General features: G+C 39.0%; 1 protein-coding gene across 1 annotated transcript in view; it reads left to right on the top strand.

Annotated features, from left to right (window-relative positions):
• The window catches only part of galnt2 (UDP-N-acetyl-alpha-D-galactosamine:polypeptide N-acetylgalactosaminyltransferase 2), a 53,238-nt gene that overhangs the window by 17,279 nt on the left and 17,094 nt on the right, over positions 1 to 18,865 (top strand). The window contains exons 2-3 of the mRNA XM_053316917.1: positions 14,387 to 14,474; positions 18,088 to 18,241. Of these exons, the coding sequence (XP_053172892.1) occupies positions 14,387 to 14,474; positions 18,088 to 18,241 (242 nt within the window). The remainder of the gene's footprint in view (positions 1 to 14,386; positions 14,475 to 18,087; positions 18,242 to 18,865) is intronic.

Below are 18,865 nucleotides of genomic sequence, written 5' to 3'. Positions count from 1 at the left end.
GTGTGTGCCTGCGTGCGTGTGTGTAAAGGATAGCTACAGTGCCACAACAATAGACACCATTAACCTGAGCTCTGTTTATTGTGTCTGTTCAACCATCGCTGACAGGCAGAGAGATAGAAGAACGGACATGACTTGTTGTCCCGGGTAACAGGCCGATCTTAAAGGAAGAGTGTTGGGAGAGTGATCCCACCATGCATGCATAAAGAGAACTGGATACAGCGTTGGAGGCGGAGCCACGTTCATTGCTATAAAAGTTGCTTAGTGACCAAAAAAGCCCCTTCCTGCAATAGAAATACCAAGATCAAAACATACTACACACGTGCTATGGGCCCAGTGCATGATTGGAACATGCTCACTACAGATTTCTACTGGTCAAGATGACCCCTGGCTAACTCGAATAGGGTTAGGGTTATTAAGTCACGAGGCTCTTCTAGACTTACCCTTGGAGCACATGTTGTGGCCCTTTTTAATTGACATAAATAACAGCATCCATGTCAGTAGCGTCGGCGTGTTGATAGTGACAAGTGGTGGATATGTTCACTTCTGGTGGATCTTCTCTAAAAGAGCACATCTTTCAGTGTTTCCTCTGTGTGTTAGGGTTAGACAGTTTTATTACAGTCAGTCATTAAAGATAGAACAATAGCTGCTGCTTTGTTTTATATTATTATGAATATCATTGGGGTTTAATGAACTGCTCTTTCATTGTTTTCTTAACATTTTAGAGGCTAAATGACTAAAAGCATTTGTAGATGCAGTTCAAATTATAACTGAAATATTTTCATCTTTCTGTAAAATGCAGTTGAACAGTAGTCAGTAGTCCGCCCACTTTCCCTCCAGTGTCATTGAGCTGCAGTTTCAGCGCAGAGAGCTTGGATACTTAGAATTTGATTTTTCCCCTGAGAGAGATGTTCCACTCCACAGACATTTTCTGAGCAGTGCAAATGCATTTGTACTTACTATTAAGAGCTCTAATGAACGACAAAACAGTGGAAGTCACAGAACTTTTTATCTTTCTGACAAACAATCTGTGTAAGACCATAAACATATAAGGCATGGTTGAGCTTTAATCTCTCCTAAATGATTTGACTCTTATGGTTGAAGTTTGCCACTTCACTGTTTTGCAGCAGGGCAGCAGGGTGGGACAGAGTGAACTCCATTATTGGACATCTTCATTTAGGTCCTCCTCACTTCAGATCATTTAGCCGTCACCCACCTCAGCCTGACGGGAACTGAACACAATCAAATAGATTTTTGGTTTGTGTGCTTTGACGTTGGTGATGATGTGTGTGTCTCTGGGAATGTGTCTGCATCTATTTGAGTCTTCTTTTCTGTGTGTGTGTGTGTAGGATGCAGATGGGTTTTGGAAGGGGGCCAGCACACACAATTGCTCCATTGAGCTGTCTTACACCCCCTGAGTCTCTCTCTCGGTCTCTCTCTCTCGTCTCTCGGTCTCTCGGTCTCTCGGTCTCTCTCTCTCTCTCTCTCTCTCGTCTCTCTCTCTCTCTCTCTCTCTCTCTCTCTCTCACTCTCTCTCTCTCTCTCTCTCTCTCTCTCTCTCTCTCTCTCTCTCTCTTCTCTCTCTCTCTCTCTCTCTCTCTCTCTCTCTCTCCTCCTCTCTCTCTCTCTCTCTCTCTCTCTCTCTCTCTCTCTCCTCTCTCTCTCTCTCTCTCTCTCTCTCTCTTCTCTTCTCTCTCTCTCTCTCTCTCTCTCTCTCTCTCTCTCTCTCTCTCTTTCTTCTTTCTTTCTTCTTTCTTTCTTTCTTTCTTTCTTTCTCCCCCCCCCCCCCCCCCCCCACACACACCCTTGGTGTGACTTGTCACAGTTTGCTCGGTGACGTCTGAATTCACAAACGACTGCAGTTGAAGCGGTTTCGTGGTTGAAGTCTTTGACAACTCTTTTCCTTTGTTGTTTCTTTCCGTCTTTTTCCTTTTTCTCTCTCTTGTATAGAAGTTTTATTATGGAGTGACATTATTTTAAAGCCTCACACTCTAATGAGTTCCCTGACATGTTTGAAGTAGAGCAGGCATTTCCCACAGCTGTGCATGTGTGTGAATCTGACACACTTCTGATAGTTCTGTGAGGTTTTGGATGACTTTCACTCTCTCATGCCTTATGAAATGTTAGAGAGACAGACAGTCACAAAGGCAGAGAGAGAGGTAGTGTTTAAAATAAAAAAAGTATTTATTTTTTCAGTGTTGGGTGACTGAACAAATCCACTACAGTACAGAGTGAAAGTCTAGGTAGATTTATTAATCTGTCTATCTAGTTGTTTGATATTTGAACATAGTGAATCCTTTTGTGAGTTTGGGTTTCTTCGAATGTTGCAGAAAAAAATGTGATTGTACTGAAGCCGACAAGCTGCCTGATGAGGTACATCATCAGACTGACAGCTTAATTACTGTTGGATAACTGGTGTTGATGCCACCTTTTGTTTAGCTTTGTTTAGGTTTTATAAAAGCAGATACAGATTGTTCCACAAAGAAGGAAAGAGTATGGAGACACGATTGTATTGTTCTTTGTGTTAACAGGCTCTTGAAATAGAAAAAAAAATTTAATTAAGCCTGAAGGAGGAAACCAAATGAATCTCTACAACATAATGAGATGCGAGTAAACTAGTAAGTGATTTTTTTTTTAAACAATCAAAGTATATGTTTCAGTCCTAATTGTTCTTGGGAATTTCAGAGCTTGGATTTCTGAATTCCTTCCAGTGCAGAGACCAGGAGCAGTGTTCGGTACATTTCCACAGCGCCTATTGAATTTAGATTGAGCAGCATCAGAGCCACAGTGATGTGATGTTGTGTTATTCACTTGCTGGACCTAAGGGGGGGAATTTCATCCTAGGGATAGTATAGTGTGTGTCTGTCATGTGGAAATATGCACAAGTGCAGTATGGATGATTTTAAGCTTTAAAAAGTAGTTTATAAACTTGTAAAAAATGAAAAAAAGTACTATTTCAGAATTTCTGAAAAACAGAGAAATCATATAGCATGGGAAAAAACACTATAGTAGAGCTGGGAAATATTATATCGATATCGTGATATGAGACTAGATATCGTCTTAGATTTAGGACATCGTAATATCGTGATATGTCATCAGTGTGTCTATTCCTGGTTTTAAATAAAGTATGTCATTTTCTAAACTTACCACACTGTTCTAGGTGTTCTGTTATTTACCTTTTACCCACTTGGTCATTATATCCACATTACTGATGACTATAGAAGTGTTGTTTTCATGCTGCTGACCTCTAACCCTCAAGCATTGCGTCTACAGTGCATGAGGAGAATCCCTATTTGATGTCAGATTAAAGATTGCGTGGTCTTCCAAGGCTTGTATGACTTAATGAATATGGATAAACCCTCCATCGGCTGACTATTTTCATCTTTTTATTCCTTTTGGTTTCCATTTATAAGTTTCCTGACTCTCTCTCTCCCTCTCTCTCTCTCTCTCTGTCTGTCTGTCTCGATCTCTTCCAGAGAAGCTCTCACATGTTTGCCAACCAGCCGTGGCAAGTGTTTAATCATGTGCAAAATGTTCCGCTATAATATTTCCCTTCAGCAGTATTTAGCAGGAGCAGTTAGATAAATTAAAAACATTCTCAGCCTCAAACAAAGTTCCTGAAACGCTTTAATTTTTTTCATTTTGCACAGGCTTCAACTTAAAGCCTCATGATCTCACTCAAAGTCCTCTAAGCGATTGGACCATATTGTTAATAAAAGGACTTTGGATGTGTGAGCTTTCAGCATGAAATGTTAATACTGGATCTTTTCTAGGCATGATTTTTTTTTTCAACATGAAAGTAGTCCCCCCCCCCCCCCTTACATAAGTAGTTCTGTGCAGCCTCTTGGAAAATATACCTGGTTAAAATTCAAAATGTGAAATTTGTGACTTAGGGATGGAAGAGGAGAGTAAAAAGTATGAGATGATCAGTGGAGGTAGCGTGAGGTGAGGCAGAAGAAGGGAGATGTGAGGAGATGCCGCCACGTGATCAAGAGTTGAAGAGAGGCGAGTTGAGGAGAAGGGAGATGAGATGCATTAAAATGAGATGAACTTAAAAGAAATCAGAGGGAGGGGGTGCAAAGTTCAGTGATATTTAATTTGACAGTTTCATTCCAACGTTTGCCATCATATGGAGGCATGAAAATGGTTCGTTTCAGCAGGTTGAACTTCAACACTGTATTGATGACGAGCTCTTGCTGGGAGGCAAAACAAAACAACCACAAATGCCAAAAACCCTCCCTCTGCATCCTCTACAGAACCCTGCTGCCTCCTCATCTAACCTCGCTCTCCTCCAGTGTGTAATGACATCCCAGTTATAGCTGCTCTGCTTTTTCTTTGGGCTTGTTTTCAGCAACAAGCTTCTTTCACTCCTTTCATGTTGAACCATTGCCAGAAGTGTGTGTGTATGTGTGTATGTATGTGTGTGTATGTGTGTATCTGAGAAAAAATGTGACTTGTTCCAGATTCTTTCTTCTCCTGGATAAACAACTTGCAGCGTAAGTCGGAGAGGACAGCATCACAGCAGGGAGCCTGAATCGGGGATATTAGCATGGTCATGCAAGCTCTTACTGAATCGTGGGCAGATGAAGATGTTGCATTTTGGTGCAAAATACATACACGACCATGTCTCCAATTTTGTTTCTATGCTATTACATCAGGGGGGATGTAATGGCATTTTCCGGAACTGTGACGATGAGGCAAATTAAGAAGAACTGATTGACAAAGTGGGGTTTTTTTAAGTTTCTTCTATCAGTGCAGGTTGTGTGTCTTGTTTTGAAGAATGCAAAGACAGTTTTTAGTAGCCAGACCTTTTCATCCAAAATCTTAAACACTGTATTTCCAGATCCTGAATGCTTCTTCAGGTGTGTGGAGACCATAGCACTTTATTCCCTTTTTATGTTATTGTTGGGGAAAAAAAAGGAATCCAAGGTCATGGAAAACCTGAAAAAGTAATGAGATATTCAAATCTGGGCCTTTTTAAAAATGATGAAATTAAGCAAAATCGTCATGACACAGGACTGTAACACGTAGGCCACATTCAAATGACATCTAAAGAAGTGGCTTAAAAAGAACCAAATCTGTAATCACTGTTAACGTGCAATGTCTGTTTTGCTTGTTTGCTTCTTTATTTTTTTTATTTTATTTTTATTTTTTTAAATCTTACTTATTCTTTTTTTTTCTGTTTTTTTTCTTTTCTTTTCTCCCATTTACTTATTTATGCCTTTCTGTCGCTATACCTTTTTCATCGGGTACTTTACTATGTAACTGACAGCACTTGGAAATCAGCATTATGGCACTTTAACCCCTTAAATGTCCATATATCTACCACTGTCATTCATTATAATAAATCAAAACCACAATAACACCTATGTACCGGATTCTGCATTGTTGCAATCTCACAATCCATCTACACACCCCAAGCACTCCCTTTCCCCATACCTTATCACTACCCAGCTACACTTAGTAACAGGATATAAAGCTTAAACAAGCACAATGTACTGGAAGCAACATGAAGTGTGCAGTACTATTTTAACGTGTTGCTGGATGACTTACACTGTGACGCTATGACTGTTGTGAATATTTATTGTAATAGCCTCGTATATATTATGTGTAATGTAGTTAATTTTTTTTTTTTAATTTGACCAAAAATTACCAATGGAAAACAGCCCTTGGCTGCAATTGGGTGCATTTACATTTTTAGTTCTCTGAAAATGTATAATGATGTACATTGTCCCTGTGGAGAAATAAATTAAATTAAAAGTTTTGGAAAAGTCAAGTAATTGAATTTAGTTGTTTGTAATGAGGCAGTGTCACAGTAATCCTTCACTTAATGTTCAGTTCTAATTTCTGTAGCTGGCATGTTGTAATGTGTCGATGCATGACTACATTAAGCTCCTTTTAATTTCACCCAGTAGTCACCCTGCTGCTCTCCATCTCTCCCCCCATTAATACTACCAAGCTGAAATGGATTCCTAGCCAGTTTGACTCTGTGACATGCTGGGCAAGTGTATGTTTAATATTTCATGGCTCTCTAATGACCAATATAAACTTTGATTAGAAGCCAAAAAATATGCTGGCGGTGCTAAGTGTAAACTTTGCTGAAAGTGCTTTAATATTATCAGTATGGAGGAGTCAGCCCTCACAAGTCATGCTTGCTGGATGAAGCTCATCCAACACAAGAAGACTGTGTGAGATGGTCCACTAGTCCAGACTTTTTTCAACTCTATGAAAAGTTCGGCAAAGCCAGAATGTGGACCAGGCTCTGCCTCCAACCAGAGTAGTACAGCTACAAAGCAAAGCTTTTTAAATTTGATCACTGGCACTTACTGTGAAATTAACTTTGCTGTAATACTTTTTGTACTTAAAGGGGACCTATTATGCTCTTTTCCAACTCTATATTTTTATTTTGGGACTCCAGTAGAGTAGCTTTTCATGATTCACAGTTGCAGATCACTAGACTTTTTACATGTGTGGGAGTGCTAAGGCTGCCTGCTTCAACACTTTCAGTGGTATGCCTTACTTGTATTTGTAAGGACTTATGATCAGTTTATGAAAGAGAGAGAGGCGGGTGCTAGAAATAAGAATAAAGACCAGGGCCTAGTTTCCTAATTAAACTCTGGCTCTCAGGGCAATGTCTTGACCCTGGGCTGATGGTTTCAGAGAAAGGTGTGTGTGTGTGTGTGTGGAGGAGATGAAAGGAGTCCTTCATTCACTGGTTACTGGAACCCAAGTGAGTCCATCAATTAGTGTCCGAGTCTTAAGAGAATTTAGACGATTCCTCGATGTTGTTGAGGAGTCGTCAGCTTTTGCTCATTTTGAACCCAAGTCTGATTTTCTTGATGTGCTGCTTCACAAGACCATTGCTGCACAGTCTGGCTGCATTAGTCTTTGGGATGGAATTCAAATAGTCTTGATCATATCCCATGCATAATCCCTGTGGAGTGAGGGTTCTTGTTGAATAAGCAAGTCATGGTAGAGAATATGAAGGAAGGGTTAGGGTTCCAAGGTTCAAGAACTGAAGCCAAAGAGAAAACAACTCGAGTCAGACATTCAACCTCTTGAGCAGTCTGTTGATGAATTTGTAGAGGCGACTCAAATGTTTCAATTTATCATTAAATTAATAGCCAGCAAGAAACAACAAAGCAAGCCTGTCAGATTAAAGAATATTGAAGAGCTAAAATGAAGAGTTTGACCTGAGTTCAAACTGAAAAGAGAAACTATGATGATTAAATGTTAGTTGTTTTGAATTTATCATAATTCTGCTTTGTTTTCTTACGGCTGTCATGTGAACGGCAAGTCTATAATTGTTTAAGAATACTTTGTGGAGCTCAACATTTTCTTCTTTGTACATTTTGTATGCAGTGTGCACAACTGTGTTGTGCCAAACCGTTCCTAATAACTTCAAAGGAAAGTCATGCTGGTGCAGTTAATAATTGAAATACAATAGCATGTTTGAGCAGTTCTATCACATCCTTTGGGGCGAGAGGTATTTTATGTGAAAGCCTTTTTTTAGTTGATAATACAATTTTAATTGTGTATTAACAAGTCAGTTGAGTTTTCCCTGATGCTTCAAAGCCACTGACAGATTTCTTTGGTATAAGTGGCTGTAAAGATATGTTTGTAATAAAGGGCAACAACATAATCACAGTGCCTGTTCGGAGTATTTGAAGTTAATATGAAAATAACTGACAAGAAGAGGGAAAAAAAACTAAAAGGAAAAAGGTTGTTGTTTAATTTTCGTACAATGTGGAGCTGGAGCTAGGAGCTGAGTAGTTAATATGCATACCTTGTTCAAGTCTGATTAGGGACCTTTATTTCATGTCGATCCTATTTCTCTCTCTCTTCCCATTTCCTGTCAGCCCCTCTGCCAGCTACTGTCAAAAAAAGACAGAAAACATAACCTTAAAACATGAAAAGTCATGGAAAAGTATTAAAATTGTGTCTGTGAAAATGTTTGGCAACCCTGTGATAAGACAAACATTCAGAGGTTGGTCATGCTAAATTCCCCCTGATTAGAAAATATTATGAACATTCATTGAGAGTGAAATGAGTTCATGACACTTAAAACATAAGTTAAGCATAAATCCTTATTTCTTTTCTTTTGTGGTGATTTGCTGGTTGACGCTGTCTTTCACTCTTGTTTCTTGAAGTTTAGCAGCATCAGTGAAGTTAGAAGCAGCTTTAGGCCATGATGAAAATCTTCCTCTGTAATTTATATTAAAGCACACAATAGACTGTGGTTATGGTTGGATATAAAATATTAACAAGAATTAATATTTTATACTCCTACTTGAAATATTTTTGCCTTTTAATGTAGACTAATGCTCCATTTGGTTGTATTTTACATTCACATTTAAAGCATTTAAAATGGTATACTTTCCCTTAGCGGTGCCGTGAGGAGCACAGTGCACTGAGGGTAACCCTGATTATGTTGGATATGATAGTAAAAGAAAGTAAAAAGACGGGAGTTTGAGAAGTAGAGATTTCTGAAATTTCAGATGATTGAATATGAATTGGGGAAAGTAAAATACTTCATTTAACCATATTCATTTTCTTCTTGATGGTGAAGCTGAGTGGCGCTCACTGCTGTGTGCTGCTTGTGGGAGACTGTGACATAAAATCAACATGCTTCAGTGACTAGAAACCAACAACGTCCTTTTCTGGAGTTTGAGTGACATTAACACAGCAGACACAGGAAATCAAATTCTAAAACTCCTACAGTTAGGTACATTTCTAAATGAAAATATATGTTAATTGGACAATGAGGCGCTTTTCTGTTGTTGGCGGGGGGGTTTTTTTCAGTTTAACATTAACAGTTGGTACCGTAGATAAATACATTTTGTTTTGCAAGGATCTTTCAGAGACTCTTGGCTTTCTACCAATAGAGGATATAACAGATTAACAAACAGTAGTTTCAGCAGGCTATTCGACCTTCTGCACCAGCATCACTGTGTGCTACTGCCCATCAGTGCATTTCACTGCTTTCTCTCCCTGCAGCTCTTCATGCCTTATGTGCTGCACTGTACTGTCGTCTCTCAGGGATTTTGTGATAAATTAATCCTACAGAGCAAATCAGATCATTGGCACTACTGGTTGTATGAGAAATATGGTTTAATCTGGATTTACGCTTTTGAAATCAAAACCAGAGTTTGAAATTATTGCTGGAAAAAAGTAGTGTGTTTTTTTTTTTTATCAGGACTGTCCATGTTTTTTATGTATTTGTGTGTTTGACTTCATTCATACTAAGTACTGAGTGCGTGTGCATGTATGTGTGTGTATGCGTGTTGGTGAACTCTTGGCTCCTATCTGAGGTAATCTATCAGTGGATGTGATCAGATTACTGTGGATTATACCCTGACTATTAGAGGCTCCACTAAGATAAACACACACACACACACACACACACACACACACACACACACACACACACACACACACACACACACACACACACACACACACACACACACACACACACACACACACACACACATCCACACATCCACACACACATCCACGCACACATCCACGCGCGTGCTCATAGACAGTTTGCTGATAAGTGCACAAAGCGTGTGTGTGTGTAACTGGACTGACACACTAATGTGTTTGAGTGTGTGCGCACACACATACACAAATGTGAGCTGACACTTGTTAACACACACGCATGCTTGGTCTGATCTGTTGGGGGCTTAAAGTCCATCCCATTACCACAGGAGCAGGTGTAAGAGCTCTGTGTGCCCTGCCTTGATCTCTGTTGGCAGAAGAAGAAGCAAAAAGTTTTATTCGTGCTGGTAATTGTTCCTAAAAATCATGACTATTAATTTATTTTAAAAATGGTTCAAAACAGTCTCAAGTTTGTATTTTGAATGTGAAAAGGTGCATAAATTGACTATGCCCTCTGAAATATGTTACAAGGTTACATGTGGCTTTTCTTGTTTTTATGTAAATTCTTTTTTCGCTTCCTCTGAGTGAAATTTAAATATCTTTTTCCACATTGCTCAGAGCAGAAGTAAAGATGAGGAGTGCTCCATTTTCTTCACATGACATTAGGAGCCAGAGACTGAGTCACTAGGATCAGCTGTAAAATATGTGCAGTATCTATATAAATTCAGATATGTAAAAATATGTGTTTTTGTCATGTGCAACAGGCACATTCAGGCTGACATGGGTTTTTTTTTATTAGTTTTAAAATTCTGTGACTGTCCTAAGTGAGTCATTTAGCCTCAGTGTCAGGATGAGCACCTGTTAAACAACAGACTAGGATAACAAAGTCTAACAAAGAAGGAGAGGTAGACGTCTACTGTCCAGTGTTTAAGTCTTTGTTTGTAATATCCAATTAATATGGATGTAACACAGAAAGTCCTGTAGGGTGTCATTATGTAGATTAGGACTTTTACTTGTTTATTAAATAAGTCTATTTTTATTTTTTTTAATTTTTTTTACTGATTTATTGATAATTATTTAGTCTATAAAATGTCAAAAGGTAACAGCCCCTCCAATATTTCCCAGAAAGCAAGGTGACTGTTTGGCATGTTGGCTTCATAGTGATTCAAACAATCAATTGTCAACATTGTTGGTGATTGATTTTTGTTTGTGTTTGTCTAATTAATGAATGAAGAGATTGTTTCAGCAGTTAAGTGGACTTGAACTGTAAGAAACAATCATTGGAAACTCTCTGGTGTTACTTTTTAAGGTAAAATTTGATCTTTTCGGGGATACTACTACTCAACTACTCAAATGTGATCATTTTAAGCTTTTTTGTGTTAAACATGATCATAAACTGAATGTCTTTGGATTTTTGTAGAAAACATGACATTCAATGATATCGCCTTGGGCTCTAAAAAATGATAACAGGCATTTTTCACTGTTTTCTAACAGTAAGTAAAGTTAATAGTTTAATTCATTGCACTTAAAATATGTGTGTGTATCATTTAAAATGTTTAAATTTCTCACCTGTATTGTTTTCGTGATATTTGGGAGTACGTTGTGGCTTTCTAGTCATTTTGCATATTTCATTGCCTTTGTTTTAATACGTGAGGATCTGTGTGGGTGGAGTTGCCTGTGGAGTCATTCGGTCAGGCAAGCATGAAGTGGAGCCACATAGTTTTTTGACCTCTCTACCTCCTTTTGTCTCTCTTTTTTATTTTCTTATCTTGGATTAATGTGTGTACCGCTGTTTCATTTTTGAAGTAAACAGTTGTCCCGGATCAAGAGGATCTGTGGAGGGTTTTTTTTTGTCGTTGGTATGGATTACAACGAGAGAATGATTAGAGCATCAAGCTATGGCTTCATTAATAAGGAACCTACAGTCAGAATTATTAATTAATTAATTAGCCAATTGATCTAATCGATGGTAAAATAATTGTTGGTTAGGCAAGAGAGTAGTATTGATCTTCTCATCTTGCCCTCTGCCAGAGAACGAACAAGATATTTCCCTTTTATTCAAAATAATACAAGTCCAACTTAAATGGGTCCTTAATACAAATTCAACTTGTAAAGCTCATTGAACTCTTGCTTGTTAACCAAACTTTATTCAAAACCACAGAAATGTCTACTTTAAACTACTGCTTTAAATCCTGGACTTCAGAGATACTGAATAGATTAGTGTATAAAGATAGAGTGAAGTGTATAAAATGATGCCCATAGAAACAGTCCTGAGTTTGAATATTTAAGTCAGTGTGTAAACGTCATTTACCTTCAGTGAAAAGTTAGAAATGGTCCTACTCTCAGACAGTGTTCCAAGTGGAAAGTTACATTATAGATTAACAGTCATTCAGAAAACCTGCTGTTTGCCTTTATTTCTATTTTCTACCATCAGTGTTTTTAGCTGCTGTTCTCTGTGTGTTTAGTATCTATGTGCACAGTTTCAGTCAATCATGTTTGTGTCTAGATAGGAGGCAGATACAGGCTGAGGCCATTTTCACTAAGAGGTTCTCAAAGCAGTTCATGTGATGTGAATCACAAAAATAGCTCTCGAACATCTGCTCGCCACTTAGCCTTTTAAATCACGTTTCAACCAGTGATAAGTCATATTTATAGCAACCATTTGTTGATAAATCACACACGCTGGTCCCTAAAGCACTGCATTGTTCTCATCATCTCCTAATGTCTTCTGTCTTGGTGAGATCTCTGATGGACTATAAATCCCATAAATCACTGGGAGGACTAGTCGGGAAGCAGGCGGCACAGATGCTGCTGGATTATTATACTTTCTTACTGTCTTTTTCATGTCTTGTCTCATTTGCTATTCTTTCCATTTTTTTCACCAAGTTGGCCATTGCCCATTTCTTGTTTATTTCCTCTTCTCACCTCGCTGTACTCCTCCATCTGTCAAATTCAACTCAAATTTGAGCTCTGCAGCCATGAAATAAATATTTACATTTACAAGCCATAAGGTTTTTTTTCCATATGATTATTCAGGGTATACATGTACGTAAACACACATTTTGTTCACCCGAATCTGCATTTTTTTTTAAAAATTGAATTTAAATCTGTGTAACGAAGAGATAATAGCGCATTTCAAATAGGAACCAGTGTATCGTCACAATGCACTGGCCGATATTCAACACGCTGTTAAGACAATAATTGCATATATAGATTATCCTCGGTTGTTTAGAGTTGTGAGCCAAGAAGTCATTTAAATTGCCTTCTTGGTAATTGGTTGTTCTATAAATTGCAAACAGCTGCTCAAACCATCTTACTGCTGAAGTCAGTAGGTCGGAGCTATATTGAACTGGCGGGTTGTTAACATAGATCATACACTCACCCCCCCTCCCCCCATCCCATCTTGGTGCACTTACCCAGGTTAGGGGTAGCTTCTTTGTGCAACATCGTTTCCACATCATGGTTTCTAGATGTAACTTTTTCTACTGTGTGCTGTGGACTGTGAAGCAGCCAGGCAAATAAAGAGACAGCTGACAGGTTTTTGGAGGCCAGAGGAGACTCAGAAAAGATTGAAAACATGATAGATAGAATCGGTTCGATCTGAGAAGGAAATACACACCCTGGCTGACTTTATGTCTTCCTAAGTCAGCCTGCAAACGTCTTAAAATAGTGTTGCTGTTAAACTCTACTTATAACAACGAGTTACAGCACAATGAAAGATCTTATGTGGATCTGCTCACTGCATATATTTATTGACTCTTAATAGCAGTGGAGACACTGAGATTCAGGAAGACAAGATATTTTTTTGTACTCACAAAGGTGGAAGATTTTGTAACTAGCAAATGTCACCCAGAGGAACCTTTTTCTACAAGACATCCCGACAAAGCAAACGTCCGAAGCCAATTTGGAGCTTTATTTTAACCTGAGAATGTGTCTGTTTTTCTTAAGAGCCTGTCAAACTGTATTTCTCTAGCGGATATACTGCCAGCTTTAGTTTTCATCCTACACTGAGCATTACCATCCAACGGTGTACACACTGGGCTGAACATTTATAAAAATTGATTTCATGAAAGATTTTTCTTTTATAGTAGATGTAGATATTGGAGAGTTGTTGTCAGTCAGTGGTGCAGTTGAAGAAGAGATCAACACCTTGTGAGAGTTGACAGGTGTCGATCACAGAAAACAACAGCAGATATTTAGCTTCTTCAATAAATCAGACACAAGTGGTGTAAAAAACATTGTTTGCCTATCCTTCACGTCTTCTCTCAAGCGTAGAAATCTGCAGTTAAATACTGTTTGACCACCTCGCTTAAGTGGTGGTTTCTAACGTCACATTGTCATTGGTTCTGCTGAGGCGGTGAAGAAAACAGATCAATACTGCATTTTAGAGAGGCTGAAGGTGAACGAGAACCACAGAGCAAATAAAGGAGTTGAACAATACTACTCTAAAATGAAGGGCAGCGGTCTGAACAGGAGATAATAGCCGTGCCTCCCAGTGTATTGATCCAGTGGGTTTTAATGGTAACGGAGATGGACACGAGGAAGGGTGGCTCGACCATCTGTCCATTTCCGTACACGGTGAGGACACTAATATGACTCTGTCTCTTAACTCACTGAATGGTGATGGACAGGGGGAAAAGATGAAGGAACAGATGAGTGCATAGTCAATATGCATGAGTATTTTATATATTTAAAAATGTCTGGAGGAGATATTTTAAGAATTGAAATTGAATTTAAGGTTTTACCGGATGGATGATGGAAATGTATGCGCTGTATTTATAATGTGTGCTGATTCGAGCCCGTACTGTATAATGACTCAGTTGTTTTCTCCTGACACTCTTCATTGTGTATTCATTTTTAAAGCTGAAATAATCTGAATAATTTCTTGAATTAATAGTAGATTCCCTACTTTTGTTTCTAACAATGTTCATACAATCAACTCAGCCTGTTTGTTGGGTTTCATGTTAATGTGTGTATGTGTGTGTGTGTGTTTTGTTTCTTTCAGGATGATTGGGGCTCCAGTGACTTGTCCAGCAAAAACAAAGCTCGCAACTCTGATGACAAGACTCACAGCCTGGAGACTCTGCCCCCAGGTAGACAATTCCACTACCCACCTATCATGCACCACAACCACACCACCACCTGACTATATGGAGACATCAGTGTTGGGAATGGAGGCAAAGAAGGACAGAATATTTTTAATGATTTAAATTTGGAGTAAAATGATTCTTAAGACCAAGAGAACATCAAACATCAAACATCCTCAACCTGTATAACCTTTGCATGTTTAAACGTTTAAATAACCAGAGACACGGAAGACAATGAATCATACTCAGCAGGGCAAAGATTGAAGTGCAGCATTTTCATTCTTCCTAGAAACCCAGCTATGCGTCTCCACCCACACTCAGAGAAACATGGTTTAAGAGTCCAACAGTAAACAGGAGCAGGAAAGACACAGCAGTGACAGACTGTGAGCAGCAATTTCTCATTCAGCTCTCATCCGCAGCCTCACTCAACGCAGCGGCCCCCCCCACCCCTTTACAAGCCCCTGACCGCTGAACACACACACTCTCTTATCTGATCCGGCACTGGAAATGGAATCCAATTTGAATGTTGAAGTGGGGAAATTTAAACTTCAGGGTGACTTTACATTCGACGGCAGTGTATCAAAACATTACCCACAACACACACGCACACACACACACACATAAGAGGAGGGGAGAGTGAAGTGAGGAAAGAAGAGAGGAGAGGGAGGCAGAGATATGATAAAAGTGAAGAGACAGTGTTGAAAAGTAAGATGAGAAAAGGGAGCTGGAGAGAAGAAGGAAATGTGGGAAGTAAAGGATAGAAAATGTGGATGATAAAGTGTTGAAAGAACGCTGAGAGTGAAGGAGTCAGAGGTCAGGTTGTCTGAAGTGTATGAATGCTTTGTTAAATTTAAATTTAGACTTGAGATTAGGTGTGTAAGTTTGGCTTATGTGACTGTTTTGCTTAAAACCATTCAACCTTTCACCTAATTAAAGTGTAAAACGTTAATTCACCAAGTCACTACAATTATTGTTGGAGACATTGATGGAGTAATGTTTTCATGATCTTCAAGGCTCTTTTAAAGTTTTTAATGTTATATTTATTCAGGATAAGTTGACAGGACACGCTTATCACTTCAAACTCATATTTTACACATGGAAACGATCTTGACATCTGTCTTAAAGATAACATGGTGACAATTGAACCTACTCATATACACTGATGAAGATCGTCACCAAAAGGCTACTGTAACATGTGTTTAGGGATGCAACTGATAATTACTTTCATCATCAATTATATATATAAAAAAAAAATTATAATAATAATAATGATAATGAAGTTCTTCATTAATCAATAATAATTTATTTTATGAAAGGTCAGTAAGTAGTAAAAAAAAAAAAAAGGCATTATAATTTGCTGAAGCCCACCGTTTCTTCACATTGCATGTTTTGTCTGACCAATGATCCAAACCCCAAAGATTATTGGAAATAAGCCACAAATTCCCAAATCTGAGACACTTGAATGAAGGAATGTTTGGCATGTTTGCTTGAAAAATTACTTCTATAAATACTTAATATTGATAGATTGTCAAAATATTTGAGGAAGTATTTCCATAGCTCAATTTATCAAATCCAAAAGTTGTTGAAGTTAGATTCAAATGCATCAACTTAATTAGATAACTTCTCTGCAGTGAATCCATTAAGAAGTGTTTGTCACACTCAGGGTTGGTGTCCTCTTAGCTGGTGGGTGGAGAGTTCACGGTTCAGCACAGATTGAGGGAACTATAGCAAGTGTGAGTCCTGCCAGTTATCATCATTTGGAAACACGATAGCGTCAAGGGATTTCCAGAAAATGTTGCAGCAAATAAAAGTAACTAGTCAGCATCTTTGGGTGGAAACAAATTAGTGATGAGAGGCAGAGGCAGAGGCAGAGGGAGAGTGAAAACCAATGTAATGGACAGCAGCAAACCGCTAGCTGGGACTAAATGGGTGTACCTGCTAAAGTGGCTGCGGAGGATATTGGGAAAATGTCCAATGAATGAGTAGTCCCTTTTGAGGAAGTGGACAGTTAATCTGTTTGAGCAGTAGGACTCAAAGAGAAACTCTCTAATAAAGATTTATTTTCATCTCCAAAGAGTCAAAGACTGAGCTTAAGATTGGCAAAGTGCAAAGCTGAAACGTTAATTTCACTACATTAATTACTTGCTGCCACTAAACACAGATATCAGCAAGGACATCGCACACTCCGACACACGCAGCAGTGTCTCGGAGGCACTGTTAGAGAGTCGCAGGCAGATCATTGTGAGCCTCAGCTAATTAGCATGCCAGACACATTCACATGCTGTCAGGGTAGACACACACACACACACACACACACTCTCCTCGTCAGGCTCCCTTCCTTTCTCTCTCTCTCTGTCTGTGTGTCTGTCGTCTTGTGTCTCACTGTCATGCACACACTCATCCATACTGAGATAGTGTAATCTCACACTGCCATATGTTTAACACAAGTCCATTAGCATAGCAGCTGCACCCAGCTAATTAGTAGCATTATTATTTGCGTGTCTGTGTGTCTCAGTAGTCAATGATAAACTGTGAAATTAAACATGACAACTTTCTCTGTTTAGTGAGCAATGATTGCAGTAATCTGGTCAGGCAGACATAATGTGCTCTGAGTGTGCACATGGTGTGTCTTTCCAAAAATATGATGGTTTCCAAACTTGCATTTTCAGTTGGAGTGAATTACTTTAACCCATGGTGTTGCATAATAAATACTCTTTTGTGTTTTCTAGCTTTGTCAAAGCACTCCTGCCTGAATCTCCTGAATTTTGTTCTGCATAATATTTCAGGTCACAAGAAGCATAAATTTCATGTCAGCTTTCCTCAGTGCCATGTTGCCGCCTTGTCAAGCAGCAGCTCCAAGCAGCGGCAAGGTTTCCTTCCTGTCAATCGTGAAGGGTTATTGCATCAGCTGGGCTACTGCCTACACTTTATATTTCCCCTGATGTATAATCCCATTCATTGCTGAGACATATTTTCAGCCTTTGTGAAGGTTTGAACATTGTCTTTGGTAGTGGCTTGTTATTTTTGGATATGCTGTTTGTCTAACATCACCAGAGAGTCGTACCTAGAATATGTTTGGGAGATAGACGTTTTATTTTCTACGGGGTCTGAAAGTTTAAAACACTCAGAGGAAGTGGGAATTTTGTTTCGTAGTGTTCCTCACCCTCTTTTAATCAACATAATAATTAGCTAAATAAATTAGGCCAAAAAGTAGGAATTAATAAACCCGGGTTATTGTAAAGTAGAGGAGAAGTAGTGTTTTTTTTGTTCACCCAAAACCAAGCTTGCTTTACCCAAAATACCATGTTGTGTTCATGGTGGCTGCATTTAATTGTAAGTTTTGAAATATCTGGAATTTGTGAACATTTTCGAGCCTTTCCATCATCTTTCCAGTACTCCATCCTGGTAAAACCACAAATGCAGCAAATTAAACAAACAAAGATGGCACCAAAATAGTGTATCCTGTCAACTGCCTTTGAAGTTTGATGGCTGTGCCGCTGTGCTTAATGTAGTACGGTAGTGGTTATGGTCAGGAAATGAATGTAAGTTTATATTGTCCAAAAAAATGACTGTGTCTCTGTGTGTGTCTGTGTGTCTCTCTGTGTGTGTGTGTATTCAGGTAAAGTACGCTGGCAGGATTTTGACCAGGATCTGTACGTTGGAGCCACGGTGGTTCGACCAGGTCAGGACCCGTACGCCAGGAACAAGTTCAACCAGGTGGAGAGTGACAAACTTCGCATGGACCGAGCCGTGCCCGACACAAGACATGACCAGTATGTTTCTTTACTATTGAGCATCACGCACACATAGGAGGGTTAATATGATTGTATGACACAATGCTCTCTCTATCAGCCTCTATTACTACATGTATGATTGCAGGGATTGTGTGTGTGTGTGCACGCTGTCCTCTTGTTATCCGTCTGTTTGACTAATTGGAATGGATAAGATCTCCCGGAAACTCCCCCTATTGTGGTCTATCAGATGACACCAGGAAGTAGCAGGAGGGCAGACACACACTGTGCCCGTGTCTGCCCCATTCATAACACAAACCCCTGATAATGACTGTTTATTGTTCTGCATGTTATATGGATGAGGGGACAAAAATAAATCAAGGCACAACATCAGCTGGATCCCTTTAATAGAACATTACGTTTTAGGAAGGCTGGATTATTTTGTCTGCCAAATTTTTTGGTTGCCTCCTTAATTATTACACAGGATATTGGTCATATGCAAAAAATAAACTGGCGGTTTTAATTCTTGATGCAGTCTCAAACGTTGTAAAATTTTAATTGTAATAGTTTGGGTTTAAAGCACTCTGAAGTTGGCAGGATTTTCACTGAGCAGAGTCTTGTGAGATGTCGCAGCTCCTGCTCTCACACTTGTCTCTTGTCACTCTG

The sequence above is a fragment of the Scomber japonicus genome, chromosome 1 (assembly GCF_027409825.1).
Source record: "Scomber japonicus isolate fScoJap1 chromosome 1, fScoJap1.pri, whole genome shotgun sequence".
Lineage (NCBI taxonomy): Eukaryota > Metazoa > Chordata > Actinopteri > Scombriformes > Scombridae > Scomber > Scomber japonicus.
The sequence above is the reverse complement of the archived record's forward strand: the minus strand, read 5'-3'. Positions and strand labels throughout refer to the sequence as shown.